Source organism: Nylanderia fulva, unplaced genomic scaffold, assembly GCF_048542155.1.
Source record: "Nylanderia fulva isolate GAGA-0341 unplaced genomic scaffold, ASM4854215v1 Scaffold6, whole genome shotgun sequence".
Taxonomy (NCBI): Eukaryota; Metazoa; Arthropoda; class Insecta; order Hymenoptera; family Formicidae; genus Nylanderia; species Nylanderia fulva.
In genome coordinates, this window is record NW_028190698.1 from 1,998,350 (window position 1) to 2,022,797 (window position 24,448).

The 24,448-nt window shown below is 36.6% G+C and overlaps 1 protein-coding gene across 2 annotated transcripts; it reads right to left on the bottom strand.

Annotated features, from left to right (window-relative positions):
* Positions 1-1,875: 1,875 nt before the first annotated feature.
* Positions 1,876-23,556, bottom strand: atos (atos homolog atossa). 2 transcript variants are annotated; one of them, XM_029316875.2, is made up of 10 exons: positions 23,388-23,556; positions 22,825-23,263; positions 11,060-11,277; positions 10,462-10,685; positions 9,844-10,066; positions 9,090-9,258; positions 6,141-8,760; positions 5,499-5,820; positions 5,140-5,339; positions 1,876-4,848 (listed from the first exon to the last, which is right to left on the bottom strand). In XM_029316875.2, the coding sequence occupies exons 3-10, from the start codon at positions 11,273-11,275 to the stop codon at positions 4,680-4,682; spliced, it is 4,143 nt and encodes a 1,380-aa protein (XP_029172708.2). In that variant the 5' UTR covers positions 11,276-11,277; positions 22,825-23,263; positions 23,388-23,556; the 3' UTR covers positions 1,876-4,679. The 2 variants fall into 2 exon arrangements, with proteins under 2 accessions (XP_029172708.2, XP_029172719.2); XM_029316886.2 differs by lacking the exons at positions 22,825-23,263; positions 23,388-23,556 and adding an exon at positions 13,009-13,503.
* Positions 23,557-24,448: the final 892 nt, after the last annotated feature.

The window sequence follows — 24,448 nt, forward strand, 5'->3', positions numbered from 1 at the left end:
AATCTCGAGTCGTCTGTGAAAAATAATATGGCGTCCGCTATTTGATTTTGAATGTGTTTCGTTCATTTCTCTGTCGTATTTTATCTATGGTTATGCAAATTTGAAATATGCACGAAATTTAAAATAAAAATAAAATGTAATAAGATATTTCAAGTTTTCGGAATAACAATGCATATAAGTATTTAAAAAAATTAATACTGTACACAAAAATATGTATATATGCATTAAAAATATTAAATTTTCTAATAATTTTTCATCTTGGCACTTTTATATTTAAAATAACAAAACAAATCAATTTAAGCAAATTAATACTTTAACAAATAATATTGCATTTGTCGACCGTAAAAAGTATTTTTTCTGCAATCGAGTTTTATTTTATTTTTCTTTTACATTAAAACTAATTTCCTTAAACAATAAATTCAATCTTCTTTTTTGCATTATTCTAGCTAAAATTTATAATAATCTTAAAAGAAAAGAAGAAGCATATCAATTAAAAGGCACAAAAGCATCTGATTAAAAGGTATTAATAAAGATATATGTTATACAATCTACTGTTGTTTTTCCATGCACATATCGTTTGATGTATTTGCTTACTTCTCTGTGAACTCGACTAACAAGATCTCGACCAAGCCAGAAAAATACAGCTAAAATCGATTACAATCGCCGCAAAAATGGTCGTCTATTTTTACAGGGTGATGCGAGAAAAGATAGATAGGTCTTTCGACGAGAGTTTTATCAATAATAAAAGTGTAACAAATATTTCATATTTGGAAAATTATGTCTTATTTAAAGAATCTTTTCTTCTGCATCTTTTCTTGCTATTTTTTTCTTTTTTTTTTTTTTACTATTAATAAAACTTTCATTGCTGCGCATTATTATTATAGAGAAAAGAGACACGATGAAGGCACCGGGCTACTTTTCATGCATCACCTTGTATAAGTTATATATTTACAACGTTATACGGCAGTGATATAGAATATATATATTTATATATTTATATCTTTACATATCCTTGCCATTCACTAATATATGTTCTACGATACGCGCTGCTTAAAATTTTTTCCTACGAATCCCGAGTTAGGACTTGTTCCTCGAGTAAAACTTGAACGGTCGACTTATCACAACGATTAATCTCGACACTCTACTTTTTTATTTGTCAAAAAAAAAAAAAAAAAAAAAAAAAAAAAAATTGACAAAACTGTGTATAGTAACAACGCTTACAATCGTTAAATCGAGGAACGCGAATCCGTTCTCGCCATCATTCACAATATGTATATCTTGAAGAGCGTCGCGTCGTCTCTAAAAGACACGCATATCTATAGCGAATCGAGGCGAATTGCAAAAAAAGTGCATGGATTTTCGTTTCTATTTTGTCGGCCTATTATCGAGAAATTAAAAAAAAAATGACGCAGGATAAAATATAATTAGATTTTACTGCGCAATTGCGATCTGAAATAATTGAAACAATTTATTTACACTCGTTATTAATCTTAGGAACGAAATTACACAGCATCCTAATATTTATCACAAAAAAAATAAAAAAATAAAATAAAATAAAATTTGGTCACGCAAAAAACTGCCTTTCCTCAGAGAGAAAAATTTCTTAAATACATATCTTTTTGTGAAAGATTTCAGTATGTTTATGAAAAAAAAAAAATAAATAAATGTACATTAAAGAATTTTATAAGGATCGTTTGTAAAGAATATTTGTTTCTTTAAAAATACAATAAAATAATAATTAAAAAAAATAGAAAAAGGGGAAAAATCGTAGCATTGAAATATTTTTTACGACCGAAATTATATGTATGCAATTATGTTTTTTGATTACTATATGTTTATGTACAATTATTCAATTGCTCCATTAAAGAATCATAATTGAAAATAGTCCCTCTTTATTGTATGTACAGCAACATTTTTATGCGCATCTCACCGTTATTCTACAATTGGAGACCACATACTTAAGGGTTTTCCAAAAAAATGTCAATCTCACGTTTTATCCTATTGCCAAATAAAATATTATTCTGCTGCATATATTATTATATCAATTTTCACGGATATTAAAAGCTGCCTTTACTTAAGTTGTGTCCAAAAAAGCGCAAACGGTAATGGAACTTTTATTCTTTTATTTTTCCAGCACTTAATTTTGAGCGAAATTCGACTCGACTGTAACATTAAAATATTCACCAAATTATATAAGGGAATTTTTGGTGTATTTGTCCTTTTGTGTTAAGTAATTGATTGACGCAATTAACTACGTGTAAATAAAAGTTTGATATTGTAACAAAATTTAATTAAAAAAATATTTTCTATATGTAATATTTTTTATTAAATTTTAGATACTCTAATGAATATAATGTATGTATAAATGTGTATGCACTTATACACGCACATATATATACACATATTCGAGTCTTTTTATAATCGTTAAAAAGTGTGTTTCCTCATTTATACGTACTTAGTTTCGCAATTAAATGCTTCGTACCTAAAAAAGAATTGGTGCATGTCATGATTTACTAGCTGTAAAACATATATATGAAAGATTCGCCAATCGAATATAAGCAATCCCAACCGTTCGCGCAATTTTTTCGCAATTTTCAATCCACGTGAAACGTTTCATTAGAAAAATAAGGGAAAACGCGAGTGTCACCTTTCATTTGCCTTAAACGATTCTAAAACGGGCGTCTGAATCTGGCGGCTAGTTAGTAAATTACGCACTATTATATTTCTTCGCACGACGTATTAGTAGAATCGATTAAAATCTACGACATGTTCACTACGCAGAAATAGTGTTATTATGTAATAATAATAATATAATAATAATAATTACTCTCCTTTTATAGTCTATCAAAATATTCATCACAGTGCTACGGACACAAAGATTGTGTTCTGATTTATATATATATATATATATTTATATACATATATATGTATGTGTAAATAATCATTTTTTTTTAATTTTGGGAAAAACTCACGAGTTCTGGTCGCTCGCGTTCATTTGTCGAATCGCAGAGAAGAAAGAACAAATCACAATCGTGTAAATCACAAAAATCACATTCGTTTTTCCGGGAAAAAAATTGCCATCTTTTTCTCGGTTTTCTCCTCTTCTCGTCAGAAATTACAATGATCCATTGCAAGAACATGAAGTATAATGCACGAATAACTTTGTACTTTTCATTGCACGTTTACCATTCGATCACACTTTTCCAGTTTTTGATCTCTCTTATTATATTTCATACTGATACGAACGCGGGACCGAATTCGTCGACGTTTTTCCGCGCTTATATCACTTCTTTTTTTTTTTTTCGTTTCAACGTAGAGTGCTACACACACAATGGCAGTTATCATCCTGCTTAAAAACTCGACTTACTCTCTACGCGTGACTATATTTACAGCAATAATAAGTTGAGAAAATGGCCTCCCAACGAGATCGTCCAGCTTTTGCGATAAACTCCGGAAATTAAACTGATGATTAGCAGCATGCACTATAGAATAATTATTTACACACGCAGGTATACTATATAAGTATAGAATATAGAATAATATAATTATTATACATAGCACAAAGAAATTTGCGAACTTCAAGTCGATATCAATTATCATCAAGATCGTCAATTATTCGACCAGGAATAAAAAGATTCGATTTGTTGTACCAGAATTTTCGTTATGTAATATCATTAATGCTATGATACAAAGGAACTGATAGAAGAAATGATAGAACAAATCTAAAACGAAAATTCTCACTATATACTTATACGCAGTATTATTCTATATTGCAAGCGCGAATCATGGATCCAAATAACACTGGGAGCAATTTCGAGTTAGCTTTACGCAATCGTAGTGCCGGATTAACCTAATGTGCCCTAGGCAAATTTTGGCGAGGGCCTATGTAAGGCGAGGATTTTTTGAAAATTAATTAAACACATGAACACTAAAGAGAAACTGTAATACAAAATAATTTTTTTGTTATAAATAAAGTGTTTCTTCACTGAAGCAGTGTCTATATAGTTTGCCTATTGGTTAATCCGACCCTGCGCAATCGCAATTTCGAGTTTTTAGTTTTGCGAATCAATTGTGTTGGAACCTAATTGCTGGAACAATTTCATAATATGTATCTAACCCTTGGCTCTCCGCCAAAAGCAACCCAAGAAGACCTCGACTACTTATTACAATAATCCAAAAAAGAAGAGATATATATCACGATGAGTGACGATATAAATTATTCTTCCAACGTGAGCGGTTGATTTGTTCGCGTAATCTTTCCGCGTAATATACCCTCGCGTATTTTCTTCATCACTCCCCTCCCTTATAACCCTTCGCGATAAAAAAAAATTTTTAAAGAAATAATATTTAATAATAATTCGAAAGAACTATGTACACATATTTTTCGTCTTAAATATTATTACAACTATAACATAACTTATTCCTACAAACTGTTCCCGATAATTTGAACAGAACAAACCGTTTAGAAATAATAAATAATAAGAACACTTTCCGATCACTTTCTTCTATTATCATTAAAATAATAATCATCATAATTGTCCGCATCGCAAAGAGTTAGAAGAAGAAAAATCTCCAATTTGGATCTTGTCGAATCGTTCGTCGCGATATCATACTTCGACTTGAGGGGGACTGGGCGGGCGGAACGATTGGCAGCAGCCCCATGGAAAGTACCACGTGGCTCAGCACCTTGGCGAAAATTTCGGATTCGTAGGGCCGTGGATGTAACTCCTGAGTTCTTTCGGCGGTTCCGAGCCCAAGTCCGACGCCGTGTCCACGTCGGACTTGCGGCAGATGATCATACGGATGTCCGTATGCAGATAAATTCGACCCGACTTGCTGGACATAAATCTGAAATAAGAATTCATCACTGTCATCTCTCTTTCTTTCTTTCTCTCTGACACATCCCTCTTGGAATCATTTTTGCAAAAACTTATTCAGACTTCTTGCCTCTCGCAAATATTCCCAAAAGTGCAAGTATTGCTATAAAATATATGTATGTATTCAAGTTTTAAATATATAGCAGATCTTTAATTAAACAAAAAAGAATGAAAGATGTCAAAAATATTGTAAACATTTATCAATTTTTATATATTTAATTTGTTTTAATGCAAATTGATGAATTTGAATATTGACACGTACCTAAGGTGAACGAGGTAGCGCAGTGTTTTGTCCCGCAGTGTTCTTTGACGTAAAAAAGTATGAGATCGCGGCGGCATGTCAGATAGATCGTACAATACTACGAACATCTTAACGACTGTACCCAGTGGATTGAGAAGAGTCACTTGGATGGTGCCATTTCTTGGTACCTGATAGCCCTTTTTCTCAAGATTAATATGAGCCTGCAAATATAAAGATATCTTTAATATTTCAAATTATCAAATTATTTTTTATATATTATTAAGATATTATCTATGCTTGTAATTAATATTTATTATTTATAACAATTATATGTCAGAGTGTATGTTTAAAATACATGTGAATTAGTTCTAAAAACGTACAAGGTATGGTGTGGAGACTTTATCGTTGTCACCGAGCGTGTAGAAGAACACAGTAACTGGAAGCTTCTGATGTTTCGGGCAGAAGGAACCGCTGGCCCCAAGTTCCGCTGTGAAACCGTGAACCGTAGACACAGGCTCAAGTCTGCCATTCAACGCCGACTCCTCGAAGCTGCCTAGAAGAGCGTGACTCTGCGGTCGGTGGCGAGAGCTGGAGCGTCTCTTGGGCGTCTCTTCGCCGTCACCGGCAGTCTCTGTCTCACGATCTGTCTCTTCCAACGAAACCGCACCTGGACTCGGCGGCGTATTCAATTCGAACAACGCGCTGAAACGTGATAGATCGTTTTGGAAAAACAAAATTCATGTTGCAGCATCAACTAATGATGGCATCAATGAAAAATATTACAACTATATTTTTTTTTTTTCGATACTTTCAATTATTAATATCTTGTAATTCTAATCTAATATGTAATTTTATATCTGTGTAATATTTTATCTTCAATATAGCAGCGATAGAAAAATCTAACGAATAAATAATTCTGAAAAAAAAAAAAAAAAAAATTTATAGGTATCCAATAATATCGTTCACTGATTACCATCGGATATTCTTTTTCGCAATATTCCGATAAGCTTGACGTTTCGTACTTTCTTTTCGAGGAGACGGAATTCAAACTGCTGTCGTAGTCGAAGCAACAGCTGCCCCTCCTCAAAGGCGCCGGGCTGGAAGTCAGCGGCAGACCAGTTCTACTGTGGAACACCATCGACGCCGCGTTCTCCAGGGATCTGCGGAATCTCTCCTGCTCGAGAGCGGACGGAACGCTCTTGTCGACAGTCTCGTCGTCTCCCGTAGTCTCCGCGAAATCGTCCTTGTTATTGTTGTTTCGCACTTTGGAAGACGAATGTCCGTTCTGCAGAGTGGTAGTCGGACTGGTCGAATCGTTCTTCCGATGAACGGCAACAATATCCCTCGTGTTCTTGCATTCCCCATTCCCGATCTCGGAGGATTCCTTCATACCTACGAGCAACCGTCCGTCATGATAATTCTGCCGGTTATTTAGGCCCGCAGAATCGTTACATTCCCGATCGTTGCTATTTGTACTATGCGTTTTGCGTAGGTTTTGATGTGCGTCTTTTGTACTGAGCTCCGGAGCCGTTGCTGCAGCCTCTCTCTCCTCTGAAAAGTTCGCAAAGTCGATTCGTCGTTTCGCCCTGCCGTTTCTCACGTGGTGCAAATTCGACTGTTCGTTGTTGTAGCGCGACGACGTTGAATTGAAGCATTGCGGCAGCGGTGTTGAACTCGGTGTCGAATTCTCCGACGAGAATGGACTCTCCTCCGCCATCATGGCGAGCCTCTTATTCATTTCTTTCTTGAACAACTGCCGGAACCGGTGAAATCTCTTGTTGAACGGCAAGGATTCTTTCTCGTCGTCAGGCGAGATAGTTGTCCTGTGGTCCTGCCGATCGACGCTCGAAGAATGAAGATCATCGTCGCTGCTATCATCGTCGATGCTAATCGTCGATCTTGATCTGGTCCCGTTTGATGAGATGTCCGGCAGGCCCTTCGGAGGGTCCTTCGTAGTCCGTAGAATCGCTCCGAGCAACACGTCCGCTTTAGTGGAGACATTCCGCAAACGGTTCGCGTTTTCCACACGCGGATCCTCGTTTAATCTGTCAGCGTTACCAATCAGCTTCGAACGCGCCGGATGATAAACGTTCAAGTCGTAATAGACTCGATCTAGAGGGCTCGGCTGCTCTTCTGGTACTTGATGATCTATCTTCTTGCACACTCCGCGGCTGCAATCCTCGCAAGATTTAAGGCCGCGAACTCGGACGGTTCCGACATTGCGATTTATAGAATTGCTCCGAGCTACTCCTTCGTCCGAATTCGCGCACTTTGGCGGAACCTTCTCCACTACGTCGTCGCAACCTCTGTCGAGTCGTTCTCCACGTTTCTTCACATTCTTGATAGTGGCCCTTCTACGCCCCGATGGTGTTCTAGCTCGTAGCACCGCCAACACTTCGTCAACCTCCCGCTGACTCAACTCTAGATTGCAATTCTTAAATTTGATTTCTTGATTAGTGTCTTGCTGTCCAGTTGAATGGTCCGGCTGTTTCAAATTTCCGTTCTTTGTCTTGTCGCTATCGACGTAGCCCTTGGTAGCTGCAACACCCAAGACTCTTCCAGGTACCTTGCTGAACCACTCAAATAATCCTCCCTCTTCCCTCTTGTCTTTCTCGTCGGAAGACGATAGCGTCCACATCAATTGACTTCGCTTATCGACTTTCCTCTGGTTATTCTTGGTGGTATTGTCTTCTTTATTAATTTCTAACGCATCTTGACCAGTCGATACTCGCGTCTCCGCAACAATCTTATTGACATTCTTGGAGCAACTCTGATGTACAGGGCAAGCGGAGTTATCTAACTTTTGCAACAATTCATACGTTGACGGTCCAGGATTTGATTCGTGGAAAGGATTGGACTGAGCATAAGGACCGACCGGAGCATGACTGGACACATCGGCAAAAATCGGTGACTTGTAACTTTTGTCGGCATCGTTGAAACGGATCTTTGCGCCGCGAAAACTCTGAAATTTGCTATTCATATTGCTGTTTTGCCAAGAAGAAACGAAAGACCAGCTGACGGGAGCAAAGGTACTCCCGAGATTGTCTAACAATCCACCGCTTTTCGCGGTGGATATAACCTCCGACGAGCCACTAGGTTCGCTTCCAGAATTGTTGGAATTCTTAGCAGAATTATTGTAGCTTTCCTGAATCCGATCAACGTTGATTTTCGAATTGACAACCTCCGAGTTTTCCCCGGTAGTCGTACGCTTGCAACGTTTTTCCAAATTGCCCTCATCCTTCTCGATCTTCAACTGTATCTTGAACCAACGCTCCAAGTGATCCGAATTCAGATTGTTACGAGTCTTCACCTCGTCCCTATTCTCTGATCTGTTCTGAAGTGTCCGCGTCACGCTACGATTGTTGTTTGCCATCTCGATAGAGCCTCCCGAATTCATCAAACTGGACGAGTTGACGTTGTCTTTTATCACTTGTAGAATGCATTCTTGAACGGACGGCAACGGCGCAGGTTGCAAGGTCACGCAAGGGCTCTCCGCCGGGCCGCAGGGAAGCGATCGACGACGTTTCCGTTCACCGTTAGACCTGATGGTAGGCGATAATGGAGACGTATCTTCCTCCTCGCAGCGACAGTCGTGTTTGCCCGATTTGTTGCAGGTAGTTTGCAGTCTGTCATCCACCAGAGCTATCAAACAAAATGGTTTATATAATTTCTACGGTTTCTGAATAGTTTGGCGAATATCCAAGTATCAAAATCGATTTCCACCGTTTAAATCGATTCTTATTTTTCTGTATTTAAATTAAATATAATAATCTCACATTTTTTTTTTGTGTGTAATCGTTCTTACAAGTTGGTCGCAAATTAAAGAAAACATGAGAATTTGAAAATTTAATACCGTAATCTCTATCTTGCTTATATGCTTGTTTGTGAATACGTTTAATAATTGTCACGAGAATCAATTTATTTATAAGATGACGACAATTATGGGATATATGGCGCATGTTATTCATTACCAGGCAAGACGAGGCCTTCGAGGTTTTGCGCGCTGACGGATCCCAACGGGATGCTCTTGGTGGGCGTTAACGCCCTCGCGATATCTTCCTCGTCCTTCTCCTTTTTCGGATGCAGCGTGCACGTGAGCACAGGCACTTCCTCCATCCGCGGTAGTGCCCAAACTGTTACCTTCAATGAAAATTTACAAATCGATTGCATTTATCGAACCATCATAAGACTGTAATATTATATAATATTAGATAATAGTAGATAATATATATTTGTAACTAAAATTTTAGGCTCTCAAAATCATATTAAATGTCATAGGCAAATAAGAGTCATGCTTGGTACAAAGAAATTAAATTGGAGATACTGAGAAATCTTTAGTTTGAGTTATTTAATTTCTTAGTACCAAGCATGACTCTTACTTTCCTCTCTTTAATTCGAGATTTATTAAATTTCTTGATGTCGTACGAAAAAAAATCAATATCCTGCTGTACATAAATTAGTTTCAAGAAGAAATTACTTCTTCCTTGAAACTAATACGCTTGCTGAAACTGACATTGCTTATCTATTTTTAATATAAAAAAATATTTGTATCATGTATGATGCAGTACACAGAAGGCTTATGACAATTCTTACGAATTAATTTCACTCTTGATCGTGCTAGAAAAAAGTTTCTTTTCCGGAAGTCTGAATTTTCGTCAATTTATACAGATTTGCAATGTGTGTAACTAACAATAATGTTACAAATCGCACATTCTCCTCGCATACCTTGATGGAATTTCCGTCGCCGTTCCCAGCCAAAGGGAAGGTATGTTCTACTGGCGTCTCCCGGAATTTGCTGAGATTGTCCTCGGTGTACGGCACGATCCGGGTGGCGATGTAGCTCGGGTCCGCGCCGTTGCTGCGCGACCACCAAGCCGCGACTTGGCTGAAGTGCAATCGCGATCGTACTGCCTGGTATAATCCTTGAAAATTCATTGGTTCTTGATTCCTAAAAAAATTAAATACAAGTGTAATACGAGAAAGAAAGAAAATACATCTACTTCTTAAATTCCCTTACTTTCTAGATTTGAAAATACATTATTAAATCCTCGCGAAGAACTCGGATTAAAATTGAAGAGACAAAAACAAAAATATGAGCCAATCTCCAGAATAAATAAATTTTCATCAGGTCTGAAGGTCGAAAACGTCCCGTTATCTAATGTGTAAATTCTTGGATATGTCTAATTGGAAATGTAACTGTAATCTCTCTTCTCTCTCAGATTGATCATCTGCGCATTAATAGTTGCGATTAACTCATCTCCATTCTTCTTTTCATTTGATTTTCTAATTAGCTTGCGGCGGAGAACGGTAATATTTTAATTAGAAAATATATTTACGACTTACTTGCTCGGGACAACGCAAATACACCAGTACTCCAGTAACATTTCCGAAGTACACTTTTGCCATGGCGAGATGGATAAGGACGGCACGGGACACACGGGATATTTGCATGTGGACTTTGTCAAACCACACGGACAATCGCTGCATAGAAGCACTTCCACGCACAGATACGATCCGATGAAGAGGCGTTCAGCGATCTCTTGAATCAGTACTCGGTATCGATTGCACTTGAAAAATTGAACAAAAAATTATTATTTTTCCCATTTATTTTATACAATTATTTCTTACTTTTTGCAATTATTTCAAAAATGTTTAATACTATAAAAACTCTCTTTTTGCTCTCATTAATATCTTGAAGTTTCTTTCAATTTATTATTATCGTAAGCCTTTTGCTAATTCCTATCATTTAATTAATTGTCATGTACATATTATTATATGGTATTTTTTATTCTATAAATTCGTGTAAAGGTTGAAGTGACTTGGCTTAATTGGCGGACAAAGAAACCTCCTCGGTCGCTGTACAAGCCCGCTGGGAAAGCGGCGCTTAAAGTAGGTCGCCTAGGAACAACGGAGAGTAACGGGGGCACCATATGTTACTTACCAGATAGTTGTTCTCGTCGCACACGTGGTCGTTCGGAACCGCCTGCATAGGCGGTGCGCAGTGTGGGCCCTCTTTGTAGCCACGCGGAGGGCCCTGGATTCTCCCTTCGCACACTAGGACTTCAAGGGCTCGAAACACGCTGAGAACACCACCCCGGCCACCAGCCCCGTTCGGGCTGGAGGTGCCACCTCCCGTCACCGCGCCTAGGCAGTGCATACCTGAAATCCAAAGAAAACCAATGTCATTCGCGAATTTTCTCTTGGAACTTCAATTTATTTATGCATAATAAATTTTATTATTCAATTCATTTACTCTTCAATTTATTATATATACCTTTGACAGTTAATGTATAGTATATATCTTCAAATATTATTACCATATATCTTATTAAGAAGCTACAAGGAGAGAATTTACTCTGAAAATCTTGATCCTGGGATAATATTGGAAGAATTTTATTAGAGAGTTTCTCTGATTAATATATGTATTTACACCACAATAAAAATATATTAATATCCACAATAATAAAATATGTAGGATTAATTTTACTATGTATATATATATTAATATTTTTTACTTTGTGATAAATATTTAATCGTGAGAAATTTTTATAAAATTCTTTTAATATTATCCCATAATTATTCCATGAGTTTCAGGATAAATTCTAACGATAAGACAGAATTATCTCCGTGTGGCTTAATAGGGGAAGATAAATTCGGGGAAATAATATATATCTTAAAGATACTATTCAACTATTTATTTAGCTGTCGAAAGTATAAGATATATAATAAATTTAACAGGCACATAGAGATTACTATGTATATATATATATATATATTAATATTTTTTACTTTGTGTGATAAATATTTAATCAGAGAAATTTTTATAAAATTCTTTTAATATTATCCCATAATTATTCCATGAGTTTCAGGATAAATTCTGACGATAAGACAGAATTATCTCCGTGTGGCTTAATAAGGGGAGATAAATTCGGGGAAATAATATATATCTTAAAGATACTATTTAACTATTTATTTAGCTGTCGAAAGTATAAGATATATAATAAATTTAACAGGCACATAGAGATTATGAAGTAATAAAATTTAGTTACAGATACGTAATATGTTTAGAGTGATTTTGTGTCTCGCCTTAAATAAGTATTAAAGTTTCGAGGCTTTGTTGCGAGGCTCAATTCCTCGCTTGATTTCTCCCAATTAGGGCCAGTTAGAGACAGTTAATTAATTTCTCTTTTTTATTTATATACCTTATTCGAATAATTATTGTTTAAATGGAATGTAATTTTAAATATCGAGAAAGTGAGTAAAAGTAAGAAATAAAAGTTAAAAAATCATAAAGAGATTCTCATTACGAGAGAGAAAGAATTCAAAATGTTCAAAAAACAAAAGGAAAAGATTGATAAATACATGCAATTTTTATCGATACTTTAAAAATACCTTAAAAATGGAATAATAGATCGAAACCATGTATATACACAGAGAGAATTTTCTCTTAAAATTTACCTTGAAAATCATGATGATCGTGATATTGGAAGAATTTTATAAGAGTTTATCTGTGATTAATATTTATCACAATAAAAATATTAATATCTACCACAACAAGATACAAAATATGTTCGATTAATTTTACTATATACATATTAATATTTTTCATTGTGGTAAATATTAATCAGAGAAACTCATAAAATGTCCATGATTTTCAGCGTAAATTCTAAGAGAAAATTCTCCCCGTGTATTTTAAGTTAAAATCTGGAGAAATAAAATGAAAAAAATTAAAAGATAAATAAAAAATGTCAATAAATGTGCTCGAATTAAAATATGCTAAAAAATTGATGAAAAAATGGATATTTTCGAGCGATGAAATATTCATAAACGAGAAAGAAAGAACTAGGGTAATCCGGTGCCTACAGCCAATATTATCAGCGATATATCTACTTCTATAAATCTTTCGACGATCCTCTCGGGGTCTCTGTCGCTCGCTCTCGCTCTTAAACGAAAAGTTGTCGAAACTGAGCGAGTCCGAGCTGGTTTGACGATCTCTCGGGGTGTGGGCCAACGTGCTCGGGACGGCTCGTATAGGAGTGGCTCACGGATTTTTGTCGTCCCTTTAAATTTGTTGTTGTGTCACATCCGCAGGACTGGTTATAGCAGTCGCGCTTGTACAACACGTGACGAAAGAAAACAAGGTGCAGCGGCGGGTTACAGGTTCTCCGAACGGTTAGTACAACCCGACATCGGTAAAGGCCGATGCGACTTCGCTCGTGCATCGTCGATTCCTCCTCGTCGACGATCTTTCTGCGCCTCTAAGCGCTTTCGACGCTTCCCTATATAAGCGCGACGAGGCGCGTTGATTATAATAAGTCACGGGAGTGGAAACCGCAGTCTCGACGGAGTTCAGATTTCGCTGCTGCAAAGAGATGTATATACACGAGAAAATGAGCCGCGTGACGCGATTCGTGTTGTTGTTTTTACCTTGAAGGACTTGGACTTTGGGCCGGTTCTTCCAACTTCTTGCTAAGGTACACAGAGAGAATTTTCTTTTAGAATTCACCCTGAAAATCATGCTAATTATGAGCCAATATATGATATTGGAAGAATTTTATAAGAGTTTCTCTGATTAATATTTGCCACAATAAAAAGTATTAATATTCACGCAATAAGATAGAAAATATGTTCGATTAATTTTATTCTGTACATAATAAAATTTACATATTAATATTTTTTATTGTGGTAAATATTAATTAAAGAAACTTTTATAAAATTCTTCTATCATATGGCCCCAGGATTACCACGATTTTCAGGCCAAATTCTAAGAAAAAATTCTCTCCGTGTAGCATATCTTCGTCTCTTTTTTGGAATTTATCTAAACAGGCATACAAATATGCTACTTGTCTTGTCGAATAAAACTTAAAAATTGGAAAAAATTGGCCCTTTGTTATTTTTTTTTTTTTTTTCATCTACTTAAATTGACGTTCAGGGGAAAAAGTTACATCAATGTCACGATTTGCTCGTTAGATTAATATATTTAAAAAATTCTTTTATTTTATCAAAAAATCAACCGTATATTAATATGTCGTTTGACAATTTATTGTCAATAAGGCAGACGTTTTATATATGTTAATATAAATGTCGATATATCGATAATGTGGAGCATGTATGATTTATAAAATGAACAGAAATTCTTCAATTACGAAATGATACAATTGTGCAAATACAGTTGCGATCGAACAATAATTCATTGGTTCTGTTTCCCAAAATATTATTATCTTGATTTCGAGACTAATTATCACGGTGAATATTGTCGATTGAGTAATCAATGTGATTATCAATTACGATTCCATCTACAAAATGAGATAAGTACATATATGTATATCTTCCGCACTAGATAACATATTAATTGCTTAAGTATATAATTGCGATTAATCATATTTGACAAAGAAGCTTAGCATTTGTGGAGAAAAAACAAGTAACTACACATAAATAAAATAAACAATAGAGTCACGCACATTTTATATTATATTTATATTTATTTTATATACATGAGAAAATAATTTTGACATGAAATTGAAAACGTGTCCCTTTCCTAAAATTAATTTTTCAGATTCACATCTCTGTCACGTTCTTGAAAACATTTTTACTGAGAAACACGTCTGGCTTCGATTTTCGACAGACGAAGATATTATCAAAAATAAAAAAAAATAACGTATGAAAGGTGATATCTCGTGTGCGGACGAAAGAAAATTATTCAGCAGTACGGTAGGTGCACGCGATCGAACGTTTCGCGAACGGGTACTTAACGTCGCGTTATATAAACGGAAAGCTAGCGAACACGAGCGAAAACTCGAGGTCTCTTAATATCTACTCTCGCTGCCCGCGTTACGTCAGCGAAACGCACACGTTCGTGCAGTCTGGCTACCGTGGCTTTTTTTTATCCTTCCGATTTTATCAGACGTGAAAGACGGAACGAAAAGCGACACGTGTAAAAATGGCGTAAAAAAATCCAAAGTTCCCTTTTTTCGCCCATCTCTTTTAAGTCGATCGAACGTCGAGAGGAATAATTCGAGATTGTACACTTGAAATATTTTATAATTATTTCGCAACGTATTTCTCGCAATATAATCGCGTTTTATTGAATATATATATTGTACTCGCGTATATTAAATTGATGAGAAAACGCTAAATCATACCTGAAAAATTCATTAATTCGGAAGGAAGCGTCTTTGTTGCGAGTGCATACGTAATGAAAAGTGAATCGCGGGTGCCGAGAAACTCGACTCGTTCCTGAACGTTCGCGTTAAGAGAGGGAAACGATTGAGCGCGTTGAGTGGAGAGAGGGGAGGAAGAAGAGGGGAGGACGGTGTGTATCGATGGCGTCGTCAGCTGAGCGCACCGCTCACAGCTGGGCGCGAGCGACGCTGCTGTCGCCGAACAGCTGATCGCGTCGACGCGCTGTCAGAACATGGCGAGCCAGCGCGGAGCGCGTTCCTCGCGACAAAGACCGAACCATTTTCACCTCTCTGATGATAAATACATGCACCCATCTTAGATCAATGTATCTAATATATACACGGAGGGAATTTTCTTTTAGAATTTTATGAGTTTCTTTGATTAATATTTACCACGATAAAAATATTAATATGTACATAGTAAAATTATTAATCGAACATTTTATATCTTATTATGGTAGATATTAATATCTTTTTTTGTGGTAAATATATTAATCAGAGGAGCTCTTATAACATTTTTCCATAAATTATAAAATTTATCATAATGTCCCATGATTACTATATGATTTTCAGAGTAAATTCTAAGAGAAAATTCTCGCTGCGTACGTTTGCACTTATGAGTCAGGAAGATCTGTGAATCATGTCGAGTTCTCTGACTCAGGGATTACGATTCCCTTTAATTACGATGATATGCGAGAGGCAAAATCTCGAGAAACTGTGTTTTCTTACTCGAGATAGACTTGAAATTAATGTTTAATATTTACTTTTACCCAGACGCTAAAAAATCGCGTTCCTAATTTAAATGAAGATTAATCCATCTGAGTTGCGCTCGGTAAAAACCTTTGAACTATGTATTATCCTTTAGACTTGAGCGTCATTTTGAGCGTACAAGCAATATTCACGCATATTGCGGATGCGGGTAGTGAAGGGGTAAAAGGCTTTTATTTGAGGACACATCAAATATAATTATCCCGTCCTTCATCTCTCCCCGGTAGCGTGAGTAATAAAGGGCAAGATACGCCAGATAGCTCGAAGAAAATAGAACTTCACATATATGACTCAACATACCGGGAGCATATGTTAATGACGTCTTAAAGACGTGCTAATTTTGACACCTCTGTTTGCTTATCCTGAACCTTTCTTATTTTTTATCTCCTTTCCTTCTCTCTCGTGCAACTGCGTATATTTCTAAGAAAACAAGTTGCGAAAAGGACATAATAACGCGCCGCGACAAACAAAGAAAAAGCCTTCGCGACTTTCTAAACTCGTTTAAGTTATATAAAGTCTAATAACGGTTTCTTTAAATTAACTTTTCGATCGACGATTTTTTTCTTTTTATTTCGCTCCTTTCGTCGAATCTTTTTTCCCGATAGAGAAAAAGACGGTGACGAACGAGAGTTAGTCTCTGTCTGCGAGATATACGCGTCGATCTTGTCCGTTCTTCGACTGGCAAAGGAACGCTTTCAAGACTGCCCAGAAATAAACTCGCTCTTCCGGTAGGTTTCTCGGCGTTTTACGATGGCGAAACACAGCACTATCGACAAGAATATCGTGCGTATTCGCAGCGCATACTTAACCCTTGCGCAGATAACATTTTATTATTATCGTCCGAGTTTTAATCTCCAACGTTATAAATCGCGAGATGAAAAGAATATTAAAAAATCTTTCACCAATTTTTCACAGGTCAAACGCGCGCACGTATACATATATACATACGAAGACATTTATTGTGATGTATAAAAATAATTTATCAAGATTAATATGTACGTACATATACATATTGCGCGAAAAGAAATTTTCCATGTAAGGAAAACTCGCAACAGAGTCGTTCGACTTGACCTTTAAGCTTCAATATCTCCTCATGGTAACGTCAGCTAATCGTAGGCTCGTAACTCGCGTCGTATTCTGTCCGATCACTCTCTTTCCCGCGTATGTATGGAAAATTCAAGCAAAATCGATATCTCCTTTAGCGCGGGTCACCTAAAACGAAAAATAAAAAAATATCTGGAACGTCCGTCTACCGAATGTTCCGCATTTTACCAGCCCGAAACTGGGTCGACTGGCCCAAGTAGCGAGGGGGTGACACGGTTTCCGGGCGAACCTATATCCCGATGATATTGGTTATACGATGACAAATCTTGTAACGACCAGATAACAACGACAGGGTTTCTCCATTCGAACGTATCTAACGTTTAACCACAATTTCACACGAAAGTCTGCAAGTAGTAATTTTGTGTTTTATCGCACGAAACAAAATTACATTGTGAGAGAATTTTCTCTTGGAATTTACGATGAAAATTTATGGAAATTTTATGAGTTTCTCTAATTAATATTTATCACAATAAAAAATATTAATTATCTACCGCAATAAATGTTTCTTTACATAAACCAAAATTTTACACGAAATTCCGCAAGCTCTCTTTTTTCTCCAAGTAGTAATTTTATATTTTATCGCACGAAAGAAAATTACACGGTGAGAATTTTCGCTTGAAATCGTGGAAATTTTATAAGAATTTCTCTGATTAATATTTACCATAATAAAAATATCAATATTTATAATAAGAATCTCTGATTAATATTTATCATAAAAAATATTAAAAAATATATCTATTATTTTTATAAAATTCTTGCAATATTTGTCCCACGATTACCATGATTTTCAGGGTAAATTCCAAGAGAAAATGCTCTCTGTGTAATTGTAAAAGTAACACAAAATAATAGGAATATGGTTTCTCGTACGTTATATATGAGTGGTGGATCGGATTCGAATATGTAAACCTACTGAAATAGACACTAGATCTCCCAGTAGTTTCGCGGCGGAATGACTTAATAAAAGCAAAAGCAAGCGCTCACACCGGTGAAAGTGAGCTTCGATGGTTCGGGGGAAAAAAAAAAAAAAGGATCATTGATCTGATTTTGTTCGTACGAGTCAGTTGCCAGATGGTTTGTATTTACGAGTCAATTCACCTTTCGCGTAGAAATTTCGCGTAGAAATATTCCTTTCTCTTTACGTTCAAATGAGCTTCATGTAGGACGCGGTAAATTGACAAAAACGCGAAAGTGTATAAAAAAAATCGAGATATACAACTATCACTTCTTGCATCTCTTAAATTGAAATCAGCCAGTCACGAGTTCTATATACAAGTCCTCCTTTACTGCACTTGCGGATATATTATATGTTTCTGTTTGGATTCCCTCGGGTCCTATGATCTTTTCTGTTGCGCCATTCGACGAGATGATTCGTCGAGATGCCGAGCAGCATCTCGTCTTGGAAATAAAGGTCCCTGCACGCTAAGGCAGAGCCTAGGGAAGGGTAACGAGGTCAACGGGTGGGAAGCAGTGGGTGCAGATCTAGGTTACCTGTATATTATGCAACCAACACTACTGTAATTTCACGATTGCGCGTGGTTGCACATGCCTACGTGCGCAAAATGCGCAGCGCGATTAAAGCAATCGTGCGCGTTCGGCCAATGTTACTATATACAATAGAAATATCCTGCACACGTGCAGACTTTTTAACTCGACCTTCCATCGATATCGTTTCACCGGATACGCCGATCTAATTCCAAAATTCCTACATCCATCCCAAAAACTGTTGCAACTCGCAGAATTACATTTTCTTTTTAATCTTCAACTTTAACTATAAATTTCGACATTTTTGACTAAAGAAAACCAAACTGACAATATTTAGAATATTATTCGACTCTCGAAATCAACATATAATTTATGTATATATCGGCTGTAGAGCGATGTCTTTTGCGTCAATTATTGCGAAAATTAATTCTTCGCTAATTAGGAACAGTATCTTTGGTTTAGATCTCTAATTCCTGTGTTCCCATTTAACTTTCCTGTAAAGCTATAGGCAAGAAAATCCAACTATGGGTTGGAGAAAGAAGAATCGTTGAAAGAAGAGAGTAGGCCGTTGCTTTTGAAACACTCTGTATACGCGTCCCCTGATATCGCGGGGCCTTACGTAATGTGTAAAAGACAGAGGAAGAAGAGAGAGAGATAGAAAAAGAGAAAGAGAGAGAGAACAAGCGCGTTTCCTAACGCGTGCAGCCTTGTCGAGGGACGACGATGCAGCGCTGCTGCACCTTCGGTCGCGGGTCGCCTATAAGCGAACCTCATATTTATAGACACTTGCCCACCAAGGCCGAGATCCGCAATTTTAACTCACGTGGACACTTCGCGGGACCTCGCACTCCTCGCGTGACGCTTTTTTTCTTCAATGCCTCGCGAGAGAGCCAACTGTTACATTTATTTTATCGACAATTTCGGAAAGTTCCTCCGAAAGAGAAGAAAAGGAGCTTACGTCTTCTTCTACGAAGAATTACGCATCTACATCTTATAAATCTCAATCAAATTTGAAGGCAAAATATATATAAAGACAGAATAACGTTGATTACGTAAAGAAATGATCTTTTGATAAATACATTAAATATACTTTATAGTTTTATATACATATATACTTGTATAAAAACTATATAGACAAAAATATTAATAAAATTATTTATATTAATGTAAAATAAAATGTGTTATAAATCAATCTATAAGTTATAAATCTTAATAAAAAGATGTGTAGATAGAATAGCAGTGATTACGTAAAGAATGATCTTTTGATAGAAAAATTAGGTGTACAGTTTTATACAGAGAGAATTTATCCTGGAAATCATGGTAATCATGGGACAATATGATATTGGATAAAAATTTTATGACTCTCTGATTAATATGTATATATTTATCACAATAAAAAATATTAATATCTATCACAAAAAATATTAAAAAATATAATATCTATAACTCTTATAAAATTCTTCCAATACCATATTGTCTTACGATTCCCATCACTTTCAGGGTAAATTCTAAGAATTTTCTGTGTATATATATACTTGCAAAAAAATATGAAGTTATTCATATAATGTGAAATAAAAAATATAATATAAAAATATGAATAAAATAGTGTACATCTATGAAATTTAGCACAGTTTCGCGTTCGTACGAGATTTGCGTGTGAATTTTCGAATGTTTGTACAGCTCATCTGTTATCTCTCGAATGTTGCAGTCGAGATAACTCGATGCGAGTAGTTTACTTCTTGAGAAGTTGCGAAGATAACTGAAGAAGGCGAAAAGATCGGAGCGTGAAGCTAACGGATTTCATCTTGCCCAGGAGCCTATCATCGGATCCTGTTCTCTTTCTTTAACGAGGCTGAAACTGCAACCGCAGATTCGCGAAGGAGAACGATCGGGGGAGCTAAACGTGTACCGCGGGCGTCACCTTGAATTTTTTTAGGTGCACATCCAAAACAGTTGGGTTCAACGAACGAGCTGAGACGACGCCCCCGTGTGTTGTTTTGACACGTTAGGAGAGAGAGAGAGAGAGAGAGAGAGAGAATGAGCGAAAGACGTGTGTATCTTTCAACCATACAGCCATAAAAGCTCAAGTGGCTCGAAGTAGACTCGGCTGGACCCATCAGCCTCCGAATTACATTTCATTTCTCTTAAAAGGTTCGGTAAACGTTTGCAGATGCCGACTGTACGTGGATATGATCTTTTCGAGTGACTACACAGAGAGAATTTTCTATTAGAATTTATCCTCAAAAGTATGGTAATCGTGGGACTATATCTGGTTTTGAAAGAATTTTATAAGAGCTTTTCTGATTAATATTTATCACAATTTTTAAAAAATATTAATATCTATCACAAAAATAAATATTAATGTCTAATTATTATTTAAAATCGAAGATAAAATTCTCTCACGTAGTATACGTGAAAGAGAAAGAGAGAAAAGAAAAAGATATTTTGAGTATTTTTAAATTTTATCTTGAAAATTAGCGTTCTGCATTTGTACAACAGAAATGAAAGATATCATTTTATCGATTTGTGACGGACAAATAAAGTAAAAAAAATGTGTGATATATTACATAAAAATAAATTTTATATATATATTTTTATGTAAAAATTTTACATATTTTATTTACAGCATAATCAGTCTTTCTTCGTCGTCTGCGAGAAATAAAAGTTATAACAAATTTTCGCAATTCGTCTACGACGTAAATTGATATTATCGAAGCGCGATTGTTTATCACAATCCAAGTGGCACAATTTCGCGTCGAGATAGATTGTCGGTCTACTATAAACTTTTTAATCAGATATCGTCTTTTAAACAAATCGTGTTTCGATTTACTTTGAGCGTTACCGGGGCATGAATTTTAAAGCACAAACGCGATAAATGTGTTACATTTCAATAACTCTCAAGTGGGAGCGAGTGAAAAAAAAAAACCTCGAATACGTAAAAATTATATAACTTATACTTATTATGCACGTCAATTTCTTTGTCAACTTTTTTCTTCGAGCACGATTCAAGGATCGCGCACAAAAAAAAAACAAAAAAGAATTAATTCTCATTTTAAAGAGACAATAATGATAAATCACTTTTATCGCGGATATAGATGTTCCAGAAAGAGTTCACGGGACAAAAAAAAAAAAAAATTATTTGCGTGCATTAGAAACGTTTCTAGTCGATAACTTGATACTCTTCTCACGCTAGAAAAGTGAGTACATCGAAAGGGTGGAAAGCGTTTAAAATACACGTTCCCTCTCTCGTTCTCTCGTACGAGCGAAATCCAGCCTCGGAGACGAAAGCCGAAGGAGGGCATCGGAGCCGAGGGGATAAATAACAATCGGTCGCGCCGAGGCTCGGCCAGCGACGAGCGGACAAAGGTGCCCCCTTCCGAGCTGTCACGAACAGCTGGGACACGACGCCTCCGTTCGGTCAGTTCTGTTAGTACAGTATCCGCCAAGGGCCGCGGAAACTCTCGAGGAAACTCGATTGTATTTCGCAAGACAATGTTCACTCTCACGCTCATTTATATACTTGGCCTCCCCGGAACGAAGGATGAGCCTTAAAAGGGATAAAGTCCCTGTCGGATGCCCTTTTCGGAGAGGAAAACTACATTGTTATATATAACAAAGGCTTTTCGTTATAGTTGGCCCTGTCTTTCTAAATCTTAATTTTATAATATCACACGAGCCTTGTCTTTAAATATCTAATTGTTTTCCTTATTAAAAAAGGCTTTTCTTTATGTTTAAAGAAAATATAAGACACGGTATAATTATAATAGTTATTGTGTAAGCCAAAAAAAAGAGAGAGAACAGATGTCTCTCGGATGATGCAAGATTATGCACGTCAAAGCTCATCGCGGAACACGGTGAGATAATAAAGGGTGTTTTGAGAGAGAGATTGGAAAACTTTTCGAGGGATTAGTTTCTCGGATCGTTTTTCAACCTTGATCGAGACACTCGGCGTTTAATCGCGAGGAATATAATTTCAGTCGCGAGAAAACGCTTTCTCTTCTGGGGAAGAGAGCGTCGTCCTTGCGTCGAGAAACAAAACGGGAGACACAACAATGAAACGCTGTCACATATACGGGAGAGAGCGAGAGAGAACGAACAGATGGGAGCCTCGCGCGACGACGTCGATGACAGTATATATATTTAACGGGGAAATAATTGTTGTCGCACTCACCGATTTGCAGCGCTTACGCGAGACAAAACTCACGATCCCACCGACGAGCCTGGAGTCGTTCCCGTGGGTCAAATAATCCCGTCGACGAGCCCCATGGCAGCTGACCGTCGACGCGACGTCGCGCGGATGATGACGACGACGATGGCACTCGCCGTTTCCTCCTCCCCGTCGACAGACACGAGACTACGGCACCGCTTCGGACGCTGACGCGTTTCCAGACGCGATCGGATCGAGGAAACGCTCGACCGAACACGGGGACAGAACACGCAGTCGTCGATTTCACGCGCACGACCCGCTCGAAGGTCTGTTACCAACTGGCGAGGACTGGCTACTGACTCGGCTGACAAGAGCGGTGAGCTCTAGACGCGGCCACGGCAGCCAACTTGACAGCTGATTCCTCCGCTCAAGAGTGAAATGTTCCTTCTGCTCCGTTCTTTTTCTATCGCATAGATATATTACATATGTAATATATGTAACATGTAATATATATCTATGTAATATATAATACATGTAATATATCTATGTAACATATATTACATGTAATATATCTATGTAATATATACCTGTGTAATATATCCATGTTCTTATCGATTGTCGCGTTCGAGAGTGTGGACTTTCGTCGAAAAAATAAATTCAAATGTCAGATATCTCTAATTATTTTCCCAAAAAATACACGTTCCGCGGAAAAACGCGATGCAACGCGTTCCTTCGACGTACGCGACTGTCGTAGAACTGCGTTCCGCTTGGCGTTTTCGAATTCTTCGAGTCGCACCGTCGACCAATCGAAGAGCGGTCAGCCAGGCGTCTTCGTTCCTATTGGTCGGATTCGAGGATTCGTTCGCGAATGCGAATATAATCTCTAGGCGCGCGCGCATGAAGAATCAAAAGTAAGTCCGCGATATTATATACAGACAATAATATATCCCATGTTCTCTGTCAAAATTGCAATATGGCGAGTGAATAATGACGATGTGAATAAAAGGGCTTATTAGGGCTTTGAAAATATTTCTCTAAAATGAGGTATTCCAGATGATTTATTATTTATTCTCTTCTCGATTCTTTTCCGATCTACAACTGACTTTGAAAATAAATATCTTAATTAATTCCGATATATTTATATTTTATTAAAATATTATTTTCAATAAATTATATGTTCGGATTGCGTAGACATAATTACGATATAACAATATGTAATAAGTATATTTTATTAAGAAAACTTGTGAAAATTCATATATTATATATGCATATGCGTATACTTTGTCTAATTTGTCATTTAACCTAACAATGCAATACGGGACACGATCGAATGCCTTTCATAAAACTATATATCGTCGATCATTATTTCGGTTCATATCTTTTCCCTTGATAATCATTTAAAATCAATACAGCACATTGTGTATATATAAAATAGAATAAATGACAGTCTGCGTAATTAATAAGCAAGGATATATGCATAACATCGGACTGACAATATTTATAACAAAACTCCACGTTGAGTTGATTCAAAACACTGAGAAAATATAGAAACGTAAAATACAGAACCATGCAGAAATAAATCGATCGAGGCTTCGGAAATAAATGCAGGTATTATATTTTAACCATATTTTAGCGTGACAATTGACGC